The 14,900-nt window shown below is 36.4% G+C and overlaps 1 protein-coding gene and 1 long non-coding RNA gene across 2 annotated transcripts in view; one reads left to right on the top strand and one right to left on the bottom strand.

The window, feature by feature from the left end:
* Positions 1 to 14,900, bottom strand: part of LOC147842240 (uncharacterized) — a 1,176,585-nt gene that overhangs the window by 299,176 nt on the left and 862,509 nt on the right. The window lies entirely within an intron of this gene.
* ecrg4a (ECRG4 augurin precursor a) lies at positions 6,557 to 14,334 on the top strand. The gene is made up of 4 exons (NM_001017697.1): positions 6,557 to 6,656; positions 10,611 to 10,655; positions 10,869 to 11,032; positions 13,729 to 14,334. Exons 1-4 carry the CDS (start codon positions 6,587 to 6,589, stop codon positions 13,876 to 13,878), a joined length of 429 nt encoding a protein of 142 aa, NP_001017697.1. The 5' UTR covers positions 6,557 to 6,586; the 3' UTR covers positions 13,879 to 14,334.

The raw sequence follows: 14,900 nt of genomic DNA, 5'->3' as shown, positions 1-14,900 counted from the left end.
TTGCGATTGTTTTAGAACTTCCATTTCAGTCGCCTATGGGAGAGATGACTAGGAATAATAAACGGCAGAAAACGGTCAAACTACTTGCTCTACAAACAAATGTTTGCGTTTCTATACAGACCAAGTAGAATAATACAATAAGAAAATATCGGTTTGCAACATCAAGCAGCGTAACGAGCAGTTTTTAACGTCTAAAAATGATGGAAGTGAATGAGACCGGAAGTCTCGAGCCAAAATGATTCAATTGGCTGCGCCTGCGCCCGCTGGTCGGCAAAGAATAAGGTGAATTACAACCGAGGGTTAAGGGGAAGGGCTTCAAAATGTATCCCTAAGAATTGGGACAGCACTACAGCACCTGCACATGTCATTATATGTCCTCGCGATTTCTTGCTTCATATGAGATCAGACGATTGCGACTGCTGTAGTGATTCCAGTTGTGTTATTTTTTGGTATTTATCTTCAGGAAATCACTGAAGGCATATATTATGTTATCATAATGATCTAATGTGGCAATAAGATCGTAACTTAACTGTGCATTTAACACAGTGGCCATACTCATCCATGTAAACACACAAAAACAGCATTAACATTATAGCAGACACTGTAAAATGCCCATTCGCCCTACACCTTTAAGCTAAATAGAATTGAGACACCACCCCTTCACGGGCACGCCAAAATGAGGGTTAGGTGTTACAAACCCCTGATGTTAATCTAGGGGATAGTGGGGTTTGACATTTATTTAATCAAAATATATTTATATAAACAGCGAATGAGTGAAAAGACAACCAAAGTAATGCCAAAAAATGTGTGCTTTTATTTACAACCCCAAAGTGAACAACAACAACGAATTAATCAAAAATAAAGAAAAAGTAAGTACGGCAAAAATATACTATTTACAATATGTACAACACTGAGACAAATAAAGACGGGAAAAACAAGAGAGCTGGCAGAAGGGACACGGGCGGCGCTAAAAAAAATGAAAAGAACAAACCCAAACTAAATCTAACTTCCCAGAAGCATCTAGCTAACTAACTATGTGAACAGTATAATTAACACGCGAAGATCTTCCGAGTCCTAACTATCTACTCTATCTATCTATCAAGGGGAAGGGCTATGGGGTAGAATTGGGAATTTGCCTTTATTTTGATGGTCCCAATTTGGGTACCAAGCTACACACCTCCAATGGAAATAAACTTGGAAAATATGCGATATGTGAAAGGCCACTGTCATGTGCACAGACGTGCTGGATTCATCTGATTTGTTACGAAATGGGTTGCGGATCAATTCTTTGGCAGTTTGTGGGTCTTCCATTCTGGATTTTTCCCTTTGCTAAGAAACTGTTTTTTACTCATTTCGCTAGTTTGTGGGTTATATGTTGGTGCTCAAGTGGCCGAAATGTAACTGAAAACACGATCCTTTTTTAAAATAAATGATTTTTCAAAATAAATCGTTCAGGCTCGGTTAACAAATAATTAATAATTTCTTGAATTTTGGTACCAATGAATCCGGAGGTTGGCGACCACTGTACTAGTGAGTTCCTTTAATAAGACTAGTCATAAGTTGGAACTTTCCTCAGCTGTTACCACTGCTCCTACAAGCCCATGTAATACTGTTGTCAGAAAAAGACTCTAACAAGCCCCAGCAAGATCTCCTCAGACATGGCTAACAACCAACAAATTTGTTGGCCAGCTAATTACTGTAGGCTTGTCTTTCTCCTCCTTCACCCTCTGGGCCTGTAAACTTAGCCTCCTGACCACAAATTGCTGTTGCCTGTTTCCAGGCTCCTTGCCCCATGGGGTCCACTTGTCGAGAAGGGCCAACTTCACCTTCACATTGAAAAACAAAGAGTTGCAGCAACACATGTGGCATAGATCAGTCTGCATGAGCTGTGGCAGAAATAACCCTTGCTATGTACACGATTCAATGTGGTAGAAATGCTTTCCGAGTTGTAACTGAAAGATTTTAAAGATAACACTAAAGTTCCAAAGATCGTTCTGAATGTAAAACAACAGCAGTGATCAAACCACAGCTATAACTGTAAAAGTATTGAGAAATGAGCTGTAAAGATGTCCAAATTGTCTTTTCTAATAAGCGATACCACTTTGACAGCCAGTAAGAACCCATTTAAATACAAAGGATTTGCACTATTTTAAGCTACAGAAGACTGAAGACATTGTGGAGTAGATTTAACGCTTTATGTTTAAAAGATTATTTAAAGGCAATATCTATCTAGCAAACAAATGGTTATATCAAGGGTGTCCAATCTCAGTCCTTGATGGCTGGTGTTTTGCAAAGTTTAGTTCCTACCCCAATCAGAAACACCTAGGCTAGCTAATCAAGCTCTTACTAGGCTTTCTAGAAGCATCCAGGTGTGCTGAGGCAAGTTGAGGCTAAAATCTGCACCGACCCTCCAGGGGTCTGTTCTTCCCACCTCGCTTAAATGATCTAAGATGATTTGGCAGATCCTGGATCTGTTCATCTTAATAACTGATCTCTGGCTAATTTGGTTCGCAAATCAGATAAAAATGTCTGGATGAACTGATTTGAGATCGCTGTGTGTGTTGTGAAGGACAGACATATCGATCCTCGAAATCATGATCAGCAATGCAACGATTGGCTGACGGCACAGCAGCGTAACGACATCATCTGACAGATGATGTGACAGAAAACAAGGCTTCTTGGGGGAATGTGATACTTTTTAAAGAGATATAAATTGGTTTGAATGAATGCCAGCAGAGAGACGCAGTGGCGAAGTAGGTAGTGCTGTCCTGACAGCAAGAAGGTTGCTGGTTCGAGCCTCAGTTGGCGTTTCTGTGTGGAGTTTGCATGTTCTCCCTGCGTGCGTGTGGGTTTCCTTTGGGTGCTCCGGTTTCCCCCACAGTCCAAAACATGTGGTACAACTGAAGTGGGTAGGCTTAATTGTCCGTAGTGTATGAGTGTAAATGAGTGTGTGTGGATGTTTCCCAGAGATGGGTTGCGGCTGGAAGGGCATCCGCTGCGTAAAATCGTGCTGGAGAAGTTGGCGGTTCATTCCGCTGTGGCAACCCCTGATTAATAAAGGGACTAAACGGAAAATAAAATAAATGAATGAATAAACTCCAGCAGGCACCTTGCAAAAACAAAAAAATTCTAAGAGATTTGATGTCAATTGACTTCCTTGATGTCAAAACGACATGAAAATTCACATTTAACATTGGCATGAAAAAGAAAGATTTTTGATGTGTTTGTTGGCGCAAAGTATAAAACAGATGTCAATTTCATGTTGTTTTGACACGGAAGTAGTTTACGCACATTGTAGGGTTATGAAATCTAATGTAAATTTGGACTCGTTGCTTTCAGATTAATTAAACTTCTTAAATAATACTTTTTGTGTCATTAATTTAGTAGACAGAATTACGTCAAAGAGTGGATATCAAACATACGTCAAGCTCTTCACATCAATTAGCATTTTTGACGTGTTTTTTGATGTCGTTTTGAAATCAAGGTGCCACTGAGGAATTTAACAGCTCCTTCGCGTAATGTAACACTTTTCTTTGGAAAAATATATCTATTGATGGTGGCCGGGGTGCAATTATTACATAAGAGTATACATTATTCCTTTGTGAACAACATACATTGTAAAAAAAAGCCAACGCTAACTTTGGGCCCTATCATACACCTGGCGCAAGGCGCGATACAATTGTTGTTTGCTTTCAACTTGCAAACGTTGTTTTGACGTTTTGGGTCGCGCTGTTTAAATAGCAAATGCATTTGCGCTCATATGTGCGCCCATAGGTGTTCTGGTCTAAAAAATAAGGTGTGTTGAGGCGCGTTGCTATTTTGAGGAACTATAATAGACGGTTTAATCCCACAGGATATACAGCAATATGCAAATTTCTTTACAAATGAAAAATAATTAAAGGATTAAAATATTACAAAAATTATTTTTTTAGCCTACATAAATATAAAAACCATCCTTTCATGTCTTCTTCATCTCGGCAGGCTTTTTGAGTTTATTCATGACAATTTGCTTTTGTATAATGTTATTATTATTAGCAGTATTATTTATTATTTGCATATTTATATTTGTTTTATTAAACACAAGCTTGGATTTGTCCACCTGCCAGGTTTTAGACCATATGGGGCACAGCATGTGTATTTGGATATAATTCAGTTTTTTGAACACACTTTGTTATTATTGTTCATTTATTCATTTGCTGGAAATTAGAACTGAATTTAGAAATAGCTTTGAAACAAATCTTTGCTTTAGGAAATTAATTATGTATAGGCTAATGAGTGTCTGTGCGTACAACATGTTTCCCTATCCACAAGAGTGAAAGTGAAAGTAAAGAATGAGGAGGCTCATCTCTCATTCTTGCACTGTAGATGCTCTGTTTAACCGTTTTCTCTCTAGTGAAGCATTCAGTTTTCCCACTTACAAAGTCGTAATGTAAATAGCAAATGCACCATGGCATGACACAACTGACTCTTAAAGGGTCACGAAACACCAAAACACATTTTTTGAGTTGTTGACAGTCGTATATGTGTCCCACACTGCTAAAAACACTATTAGGACACCTATATCTCACTATAAAGTGTAAATTGGTTGTTTTTGCGTTATTTCAAGCAAATTCGTACTTCCGGTTTGAAACGAATTTTTGAAGCTGCGTCACGGCCATGACATAATAGCGTTGTATTCCAGCATGCAGACTGTACGTCTGTGCCAGAGTGAGTCTTATTACGTCTTACAGTGTGATGCATTAATGCATGAGTAAGGCTTGAATCAAACCAATCAGCGCGCTCTATTGTGCAACTTCATTAATATTCATTACTGTCACAGTGTTTAGACGACAGAGACGCACGTTGTGTTGGCAAAACAAGCGTGAAGTGTTGCTTTTATAGTTTGCTGCCGTTAAGTTTTGTTTTCATTTTCTCTCTGAGAGCTCAGCTGGAGTCACGTGTGGATTAACAGTGTACGCGACGCGCGACAACAATAAATACGTGTCTAAGGAGGATTATTGTTTACCTGAGAGCTGTTCTCATCTGCAAACGCTGAGATCCGGATTTGCTTGTAATCTCCTAATGATAAGACGCAGCTCTAGTTGCTGGTGATTGTCCTGTCTCTACAGATTTGGTAAGTGAGCGACCAGTGCTCTTTGTTTATTCAGTTTGTTTGTATCGAACTAAGTTAACTATTGCACAGAGTGTAAACATGTTAGCACCACAGCCAAACTTTAACCTGGTGTAGGATTTTCACCGTATTTAGTGACCGGAATAACACACGCGGCTTTCTGACGCTACCTGCCGTGTGCATCTAAGTTTCCGGGAAATGCGGAGGGTTTTTTTTTTCTCTCATTCGCCGTGCGGTATCAAACATTGCATGAAAAATACACGCTTACAGCAGTTTCTCGAATCAAATATCTTGTTTGTCACGAGGAACATGAATGAATTCCCTGAATGAAAGAGCCAAACTGCAGTTAAAGTCCACCATTTAATAATTTGGCAAATAATTCGACTACAGATGTCCATGTAAACACAGGCCCCTTTCTCTCCTGTGTGTGTGTGTATGTGTGTGTGTGTGTTTTGACTCTGAAAGTCAGCGCACCCAAATAGACACTCCCACACCAAGCCTCTTTTCTTCCTCCGACACTCCCCCCTAAACAGAGCTGGACACGCCCACTTTTCTGACTTTTTCCAAAGTAGAGGTGTGAAAACACCCTGCTGAAACGAGGGGGTTTCATGGCCCTTTAAAGGGAATGAGAGATGAGACTCCGATTGGTTCATTCTCACCATTCATTTTCCATTCATTTTGCGCCATGGTGCAAAAGTGGATTCTGAAGCGACCTTAATGCTTTTGCGCCCTGCACTTTGGACTTTGCGCCCGGATCTTCAAAATAGAGCCCTTTGATTTAGTGGCTTATTCATATGAAATCTCATCTGAACTATTTAGTACGATTTCCACCAATGATGGTTGGATTTATGTGTAATGTTCGGTACCAAGTCTCTTTTAAAAAGAATACATTTTCTTATGCCTGCTCGAATTTGTGCAAATTAGCCACTAAACTGACAAAACGTAAAGTTTTTACGTTTCCTCATGAGATGAGTCTGAAAAAAAGCACCTTTTTTGGGGGGAATGCATATGCAAACGTATCAAAATCTACTACTTTCTCCCATCTCTGAATTTTCCATCACTGTCCAGGAGTAATTTCAAAGAAATCTCTTAACCACCAATTATTTTCTCACTGCAGCTTATCTTCTAATCCTAAAAGCTGGAGAAAGCTGAAGTTTGGTCATTTAAAGTTCTTTCAAGCAGCTCATTTTCACTTTTTGACTTTTGTTGAGGTCTCGAATCCCGTTCCAGTATTAAGAAATGCAAGTCTGCTGAATGTGGAAAAGTATTCTCGCCGCACATGTGCGTTCGCTTAAATATACAAGCAGACAGACTCTTTCTGTTAGACGACTTGGTTTACAGTAATTTGCCAGCTGCAGTTTCCGTTGAGAATGTTTGCGTGGGCTTCCCTCAGGCTCTCTCCTCCTCTCTGAGCGTCTGCTTGCAGATCAACGGCTTTGTGCATATCGACAGAGAAGAAGGAGAAGAGCAGAAACCATGCTTTCTGAAAAGTTTCACCTGCATCTGCTCACACTTTTGACCTTACTGACAGCACTGGCTCTCACAGGTAATTTGTCTTTCTATTACTCATTCTTCTTTTGCTGCATGTGAGAACTGCAGAGAGCTAGCTGCCGGCTATTAATGAACATTTTCCATATTTTGTGATTCACAAGTGTTTTTTGTTTATTAATGGTTGTGAATTGCATTATGGGAGGTTAATCTCTGCTCTGGTGCATATTGATGCTGAAAAATCAACTCTTCCGTTTAACAAAGTGACTTTTGTTGACATTTTTTCTGTTTGAAATAATATAATGTACTATTTTATTGTAATATTTAAGTCTATAAAATTACAGTAAATGTACTGCCAGTTTATTACAACGTTTTTGTAGTGTAATATACAACACCAACCCAAACAATAAATCATTTTAAACTATTAAAATTGTAATAAAAGTAATTTTTTTCAAACTTTTCAAGGCTTTTAAAAGTTACTGGAAGAAAGATCTATGTCCCATATTGCAGTTTAAAAGCATGAATAAATCAGGGAAAATAAAATAAAAACATGAATCACAGAATACAAAAAAAAAACTGATGTACAGTATATATATATATATATATATATATATATATATATATATATATATATATATATATATATATATATATATATATATATGTACAGTGTGCTTTTAGAAAATGTATTGATAACCACTTTTTATAAATTTAGATCCAATTTTAACTACCTCAATCTACGATCTAGATGAGTGTATTGAATGCAAGCTTCTAGTTGCTAGATGTATTTTTAAGGTCCCATAAAGTGCTTTGAAATGTGCGTTTTAATTCGATGTATGATGTAATCTCAATGGAAACACAAAGAGAGGGTGGGACATAGTGTAGTTCCTCCTCCTTTTTTAAAAACAGCCAATCACCGCTCTGCTAGGCTGTTTCTCAATATCAAGTACGCAAAGTTCGGACTTGCATCCTCAGGAGTTTGTTCTTTCAAGTCTGAACTTTGCAAGGCTGAACTTCCAAGGACACAAGTTGGGTACTTCTTCGAATGGAACGGCAGTGTACTTTATAATGTCACTTACATCACCGTAATTTAATTATATAAAGCACGACCCTGTAGTTAATATTATATTATATTAAAAATCAAAAATTTTGATTTAAGAAAATGTACGGTCCCACTTTATATTAAGTGTCCTTAACTACTATGTACTTGCATAAAAAAATAAATACAATGTACTTACTGTGTTCATAATGTATTTGAGAACACTTGTGGTGCTCTTGAGTTGGGATAGAGGTTGGGTTATGGACAGGTTTGGTGGTGTGGGGAGGTTTAAGGGTGGGTTAAGGTGTAGGGAATGGTCATCAGTGTATTTACAAATGTATCTACAGAAGTTAATTACAGATGTAATTACATATAGGTATTTAATCAAGCATAAGTACACAATAAATACATGTATTTACACAATAACATTACAACAAGTAACATTGTAACAAAATATTAATTCCTGTGTAAGTACATATTAGTTAAGGCCACTTAATATAAAGTGGGACTAAATGTACACATATATTCATATAAATGTGAATTAAAATGAGTTATTATACACAGACACGTGTCTTTGATTATCAGATTTGATAAACTAAAATGGTAATTATACAAGTATATACACAATAAGAAATAGAGACGTACAGGATAAGAAATAAAGATTACGTCAAACAATTTGGTAAATAAAAACAAACAGTGTACAACACGGTAACATAATTAAAGTCAATTTTAAAAGGTAAAAAAATAATACTGGCAAAATAATACACCTGAAAACAAATAATAGATTTAAAAGACCAAAAACTGACATTAGATATTCACAAGATGAATTAAATATCATGTTTTAACTAAAATGGAGTGATGAGATCCAGGGGTACATCCGAGATGGACTGGCCGAAGTAAAGCTACTCTCGGCGGGGGAGGTGATGACGGAGCTCCCGCTGGCAGGCTGGGAGTCGAAGTCTGCATAAGCTGCGGCACATCGTCAAAGACGTGCTATCTTTGTGAATAAACTGCCGATTCGAATTTAAAACAACCACATTCTCGCCTGAAAATTGTTAAAACTTTATTTTGTGACACAGTAAAACAGTATTTTTAAAACCGTGCGGGTTCCTCCACCGTTAGCGTTTGCTGGTTTAGCTGCAATGCATTCTGGGATACCTGAGCTTCGCAAGTTTGCACAAGTCACCTCTCCATGCATCCTTGGCCAAAGGGGCAGAGCAAGTACACATCCGGGAATTTTATCTTTACTTGGCAAGATGTGAACTTTGAATTAGAACAGTATATTGGCGACGGTTGATGAGGATGTTTCACAAGGAAACAAGAACGCAAATACAGACAAGAACGCATATTGAGAAACAGGCCTAATTAGAGCTCAAGAGCATCACATGAAAAGCAAATGAGAAATATCTTGAAGGGGGCGGGGCATGTCAGATACTAGAGAGCATTTGATTGGTTAGGAGTTGATGAGAAACTGTAGTATGGGCTGACGTGAATAAAACCGTTGATCCAGGCGGAAGAAACAAAGCTTCAGATGTTGATAACAGTTTTATATCTTCTAAACATTATTTTTGTCACTGTTTTAGAGCGCACTAGCTTGTAGATGTCTTAAAAACAAACAATACTGATACTAACATCTAAAATAAACTTTATTTTAATTTCATAGGACCTTTAAAATCTTGGGGAAAGAAATCTTGATAAATAATGACTAGATTCTTAAAATTTATTCCGTTTTTAATTCTCAAAATATGAGTTTTAAAATTATTTTATGAATTGAATGTATGTTCTCAACAATTATTATAATTATTTTTAATCATATAAATCATATATATATAATCATATATATATATATATATATATATATATATATATATATATATATATATATATATATATATATATATATATGTATATGTATATATATGTATATAAATAAATAAATAAATAAATATATATATATATATATATATATATATATATATATATAAATATATATATATATATATATATAAATATATATATATATATATATATATATATATATATATATATATATATATATATATATATATATATATATATATATATATATATATATATACAGTGGGGATCGAAAGTTTGGGCACCCCAGGTAAAAATTTGTATTAATGTGCAAAAAGAAGCCAAGGAAAGATGGAAAAATCTACAGAAGGCATCAAATTACAGATTAAACATTCTTTTAATATGTCAAAAAAGTTAGATTTTATTTCCATCATTTACACTTTCAAAATAACAGAAAACAAAAAAATGGCGTCTGCAAAAGTTTGGGCACTCTGCAGAGTTAATATCTTGTACTGCCCCCTTTGGCAAGTATCACAGCTTGTAAGCGCTTTTTGTAGCCAGTCAAGAGTCTTTCAATTCTTGTTTGAGGTATCTTTGCCCATTCTTTCTTACAAAAGTCTTCCAGTTCTTTGAGATTTCTGGGCTGTCTGTCATGCACTGCTCTTTTAAGGTCTATCCATAGATTTTCAATAATGTTGAGGTCAGGAGATTGTGAAGGCCATGGCAAAACCTTCAGTTTACATCTCTTGATGTAATCCATTGTGGATTTTGAGGTGTGTTTAGGATCATTATCCATTTATATATATATATACACACACACACACATATATATATATATATATATATATATATATATGTGTGTGTGTGTGTGTGTGTGTGTGTGTGTGTGTGTGTGTATGTATGTATGTATGTATGTATGTATGTGTATATATATATATATATATATATATATATATATATATATATATATATATATATATATATATATATATATATATATATATATATAGAATTTCTTTAATTATCACTTGGCCCTAATTCTTTTCCATATATCCAAGTGATTGATTAGTCGCAAAGATATTTGCGTTTATAAAACGCTGAACAGAAACGTGTCCAGTGAGTGTGTCTAATTATTATTTTTCAAACATTTTGTAGATGTCGCAAGTGAGAGCAAGCTGGAAAAACTTTTGATGAAACGAGGTAACGTTCTTTTTCCATTTACCATTGACGTGCATGTCTGAATTTGTCACAAGAAATCACAGTTAAAATAGACTTACATTTGCAACAAATCATCTGACAATCTCATTTCAACAGAAAAAAAGCTTTATGTTTGAAAATGACTTACTGTGCTTCTGATGTTAATAGACGTGCTGTGTTTGTGTATTCCCGTACATTCACTCTGTCTCCCACTAGTGGACAGGGATGTAAAGCCGGCTGCAGCGGTGGCCGTTTCTCCCTCCAAAGCCAAAGAGTTCCTGACCTCCCTGAAAAGGCCTAAAAGAAACCTGTGGGACCGCAGCCGGCCGGACGTCCAGCAGTGGATCCAGCAGTTCATGTACATGGGCTTTGATGAAGCTGTAAGTGCTTGTGTCAGCTCTTGAGAATTGAATTGAAAGAAACCAGTCTGGTCTGAACTTGACAATAGAGTCTGGCTGCAGATTTGAAAGCTCAGGCAACCGCGCCTCCTTTGCAAGTGACGTCGTTTACAATCAACACCTGTGGCTGCTTGCAAGCCCAATAGTGCAAGCCCAACGATGCAAGTGCAACTCTGCAGCCAGACCCTTCTCGAACTTGATACTACAGGGTTCCAAATAATTTGAGGATCATGAAGCTACTAACAACACTTTCATAAAAAAAAGTTAAATAAAATAGGATAAAAATAAGCAAACATTTTGCAGATTGTAAACCTAGAGGTGTTAACATACATATACTGTATGTTACTACATAAGTACAGTTTAGAAATTTGTTGACTTTAGCTTATACAGTGTATAAGCAGTGCAGTGTTCAGGGAGCGTTATTTTATGTTTTATACATTATTTTCAGGGGGTTTTAATATAACTTGCCTGGAAAAAAATGGAAAGAACTTTCAAAAACTCATTTCTTTTTTTTAAGAAATTCCAAAATACAAACAATGAATATAACAATGAATGAATCAATCAATCAATGAATCAATCAAATAACAATGATTACAAAAATTACCAAATTAAAAACACAATATGGCGATACGGTGGTGCACTAGGTAGTGATGTCGCCTCACAGCAAGAAGGTTGCTGGTTCGAGCCTCGGCTGGGTCAGTTGGTATTTCTGAGTGGAGTTTGAATGTTCTCCCGTGTTCGCGTTAGTTTTCTCTTGGTGCTCCGGTTTCCCCCACAGTCCAAAGACATGCAGTACAGGTGAATTGGGTAGGATAAATTGTCCGTAGTGTATGAGTGTGAATAAAAGCAGCTGGAAGGGCATCCACTGTGTAAAAACGTGCTGGATAAGTTGGTGGTTCATTCCGCTGTGGATAATTGTCGACCCCGGATAATTAAATGAACTACGCTAAAAAGAAAATGAATGAATGAAACCAAAATCTGTTTGGGGAAGAGCCAATTTGTCATAGCATTATCCAGTTTGGGAATTTATCTTTTGTTCAATATGGTTCTTTAAAGTCTGTCAAAGCAGTTTGAATTATTCATTTTAGTGCTGCACGATTAATCAAAAAAAGATCACAATCTCGATTAGACGCTACACACAATCTTAATTCAGCTTTTTTATGATTCAGCCAATTATATTTTGAAGGTCAGGAGAGAAGAGTAAAGGCGGACGCATGAGTATTCAATTCCTTCAATTGACATTAAAAGAGTCACATGCTGCATTTATAAGGTAATATTTACCCAAAAATGTTATTTCTGTCTAATGTAATGATTTATTCGCGACTGCAAAATCACACGAGGCGACTGTGAGCTGTTTGTTTACCACCGAGAACGCGCGAGTGCACACCAATCACGCCTACTTTAGTGAACAGAACCTGCATATGCTGTGAATAACAGGTAATAAAGTTGTAAATAACGTTCAGTTTGTTGCACAGAGCGATCGTTTGAGAGCCGCGCTGAAAGAATGATTTGCATGGGGAAGTGAAAATAAAGGTGGTTTACCACCAAATTCTGTGATGATGGTATTCTGTGACCCTAGTAGGCGGTGTTCTCACTGTTTGGCTTGAACTCGCTCCCACAGACACCGGCACACACGTCATTTAAATGATCATATTACATTTTACAGTTGTGATTGCGACAAGCATAATAATAGCATAATAAATGATCAAATGCCCAACACAAGCTCGATGACGTATAATGTCTCCGACACCGCCTGTAGTCCCATTTAGCAACTTGATAGCAACCATCTTTTTAAAGAAGCATGGCTGAATTAAAAATTCAAGAGTGTGCTGTAACTGATGTGTTTTATGCCGTAGAACAAATCGTGAAAGTATCTTGAATTTGTGTTGGCCACGGACCTTATTTAGGCGATTTTACTGAAACCCCATACAAAAAAAAAAAACATTGACTTTGGGACGAGGGAACCGGAAGTGCTAAAATGCTAACTCGCTTCCGGGTTTTTGCATACAAATTGACGTCATAGTTCCTCCACTCTATTAACAGTAATGTTACAACTTCTCTTTCTGGAAAATAGCCAGAACGAGTTTACTGGTATTTTCAAAAAGGACCTGTTCACACATACAACCTTTCTCATTAAGTCTCAAACATGATATTTTATTATAATGTTAATTATAATAATTTTAGATTGTGTCAATTTCCATAAAGATACAATGATTGCATATTGTATGCAATTTTGTGTCTGTTTATTTCTCACTGGCTTGTTTTTGATACAGTGTCTGTGAAAATTGCCATAAGCTTTGATTTTTTCAGTCCTGCGTCTGGAAGGTTTGATGTTGTGGACACATCAAAAGGAACGTGATTGAGTTTTTTTTTCTGAATTATTTTCTTTTAGCTTCACTCAGTTCTTTAGGTTACACATATGTTCTAGTTTTTAATCTTCATTTGTAAACTAATTAGTTTATTTTTCTTGCATATGTGGATTTATTTGGTTGTTACCAACATCCAATGAAAATTACAAGTCAACAGCACCTTTAGAAATACGTTTTCCGACAAATAGTGATGTGTTCAATACTTACTTTCGCAACTGTAGCTATTGAAATGAAAGCTGACTAATACATGACAATTCTTACACACAGTACCTTTAATGCTTGAAGCTCTTTTTCTCTATTTCCCCTCAGAGACTGGAGACGGATCTGGCGTACTGGATGGATCAGCACCGCTCCAGTGATCAGGGTCGCCAGCATCACTATGACGAAAACGCTGCCCTGGGGCCTCGGGGAGCTGCTTCATACAGACACGGGGCAAATGTCAACTATGACTACTACTAGAACAGTCCATTCAACCAGAATCACGTCACCGATGCCAACAAGATGATTCTCTGCTCTGATTTACTGCACAGTGATCTCAGCTTGCTTCTTTCTTTCTTTCTTCCTCTATAGTTTGTGCTTCCTTTTGTAAATGGAAATAAGAGGAGAACATGTATTTTTAGTGGAACAGTAAAGGATTCACATCTTCACCATTTACTTAATAAAAAAAATTGCAATTCCTGGAAAGAAAAGTGTAATAACTGTGACATTCATACCTTTGTGTGATGAAAAGCATGACATTTTCAGTCATTACAGGAAATCTTGTTCTCCGCTATAGATTTAAGAGCTCTCAGCTTTGGTATTCATAGACTTTCTTTATATTGAAAAGAATGGCAGGATAAAATAAGTTTACTACCTTGTTCTGTAACTTTAAGTTTATATACGCTTAATTTTTTTGTAATAAAGGTGTTAAAAAAAGTTCTTTTTAAAGTAAATTAAGAGTTTTTCAATTTAAAAGAATGAAATAAATAATAAAACTATACTAACTAAACTAATAAAAAATAAAACACCTGTAAAATTAAAGTTTAATTGTTAAATCGCTGTAAAAATAAAAAAAGGCCCAAAATTTGAGGCTCAAATCAGCTTATTAGGTATAAGTCTTGTCTATCAGAGTTTTAGGAATAACAAATAACTTGACTTCTAGTTGATCATTAAATCAGAAATGGCTTATATGACAGGCAAAGGCCTCTTGATTACGCCTATTGTACCAAATTTAAATATATTTATTTCATAAGGACAATAAGGTCTGACTTTGCTTAGACAAAAGTCTTATCACTTAGAAATAATGTACAGTCTAGAACAGGGGTGTCAAACTCAATTCCTGGAGGGTCGAAGCCCTGCACAGTTTATTTCCAACCCTGCTCCAACACATTTACCTGTAGGTTTCAAACAAGCCTGAAGGACTCAATTAGTTTGATCAGGTGTGTTTAATTAGGGTTGGAACTAAACTGTGCAGAGCTGCGGCCCTTTTGGAACTGAGTTTG

The sequence above is a fragment of the Danio rerio genome, chromosome 9 (assembly GCF_052040795.2).
Source record: "Danio rerio strain M-AB ecotype USA chromosome 9, GRCz13ab, whole genome shotgun sequence".
Lineage (NCBI taxonomy): Eukaryota > Metazoa > Chordata > Actinopteri > Cypriniformes > Danionidae > Danio > Danio rerio.
Note: the sequence above shows the minus strand (reverse complement) of the source record. Positions and strands in the feature narration are given on the sequence as shown.

Coding starts and splice junctions, on each gene's coding strand:
- ecrg4a (NM_001017697.1), top strand. CDS start 6,587: ATGCTTTCTGAAAAGTTTCACCTGCATCTGCTCACACTTTTGACCTTA. Junction 6,657..10,610: donor GACAGCACTGGCTCTCACAG/GTAATTTGTCTT, acceptor AACATTTTGTAG/ATGTCGCAAGTGAGAGCAAG. Junction 10,656..10,868: donor AAAACTTTTGATGAAACGAG/GTAACGTTCTTT, acceptor GTCTCCCACTAG/TGGACAGGGATGTAAAGCCG.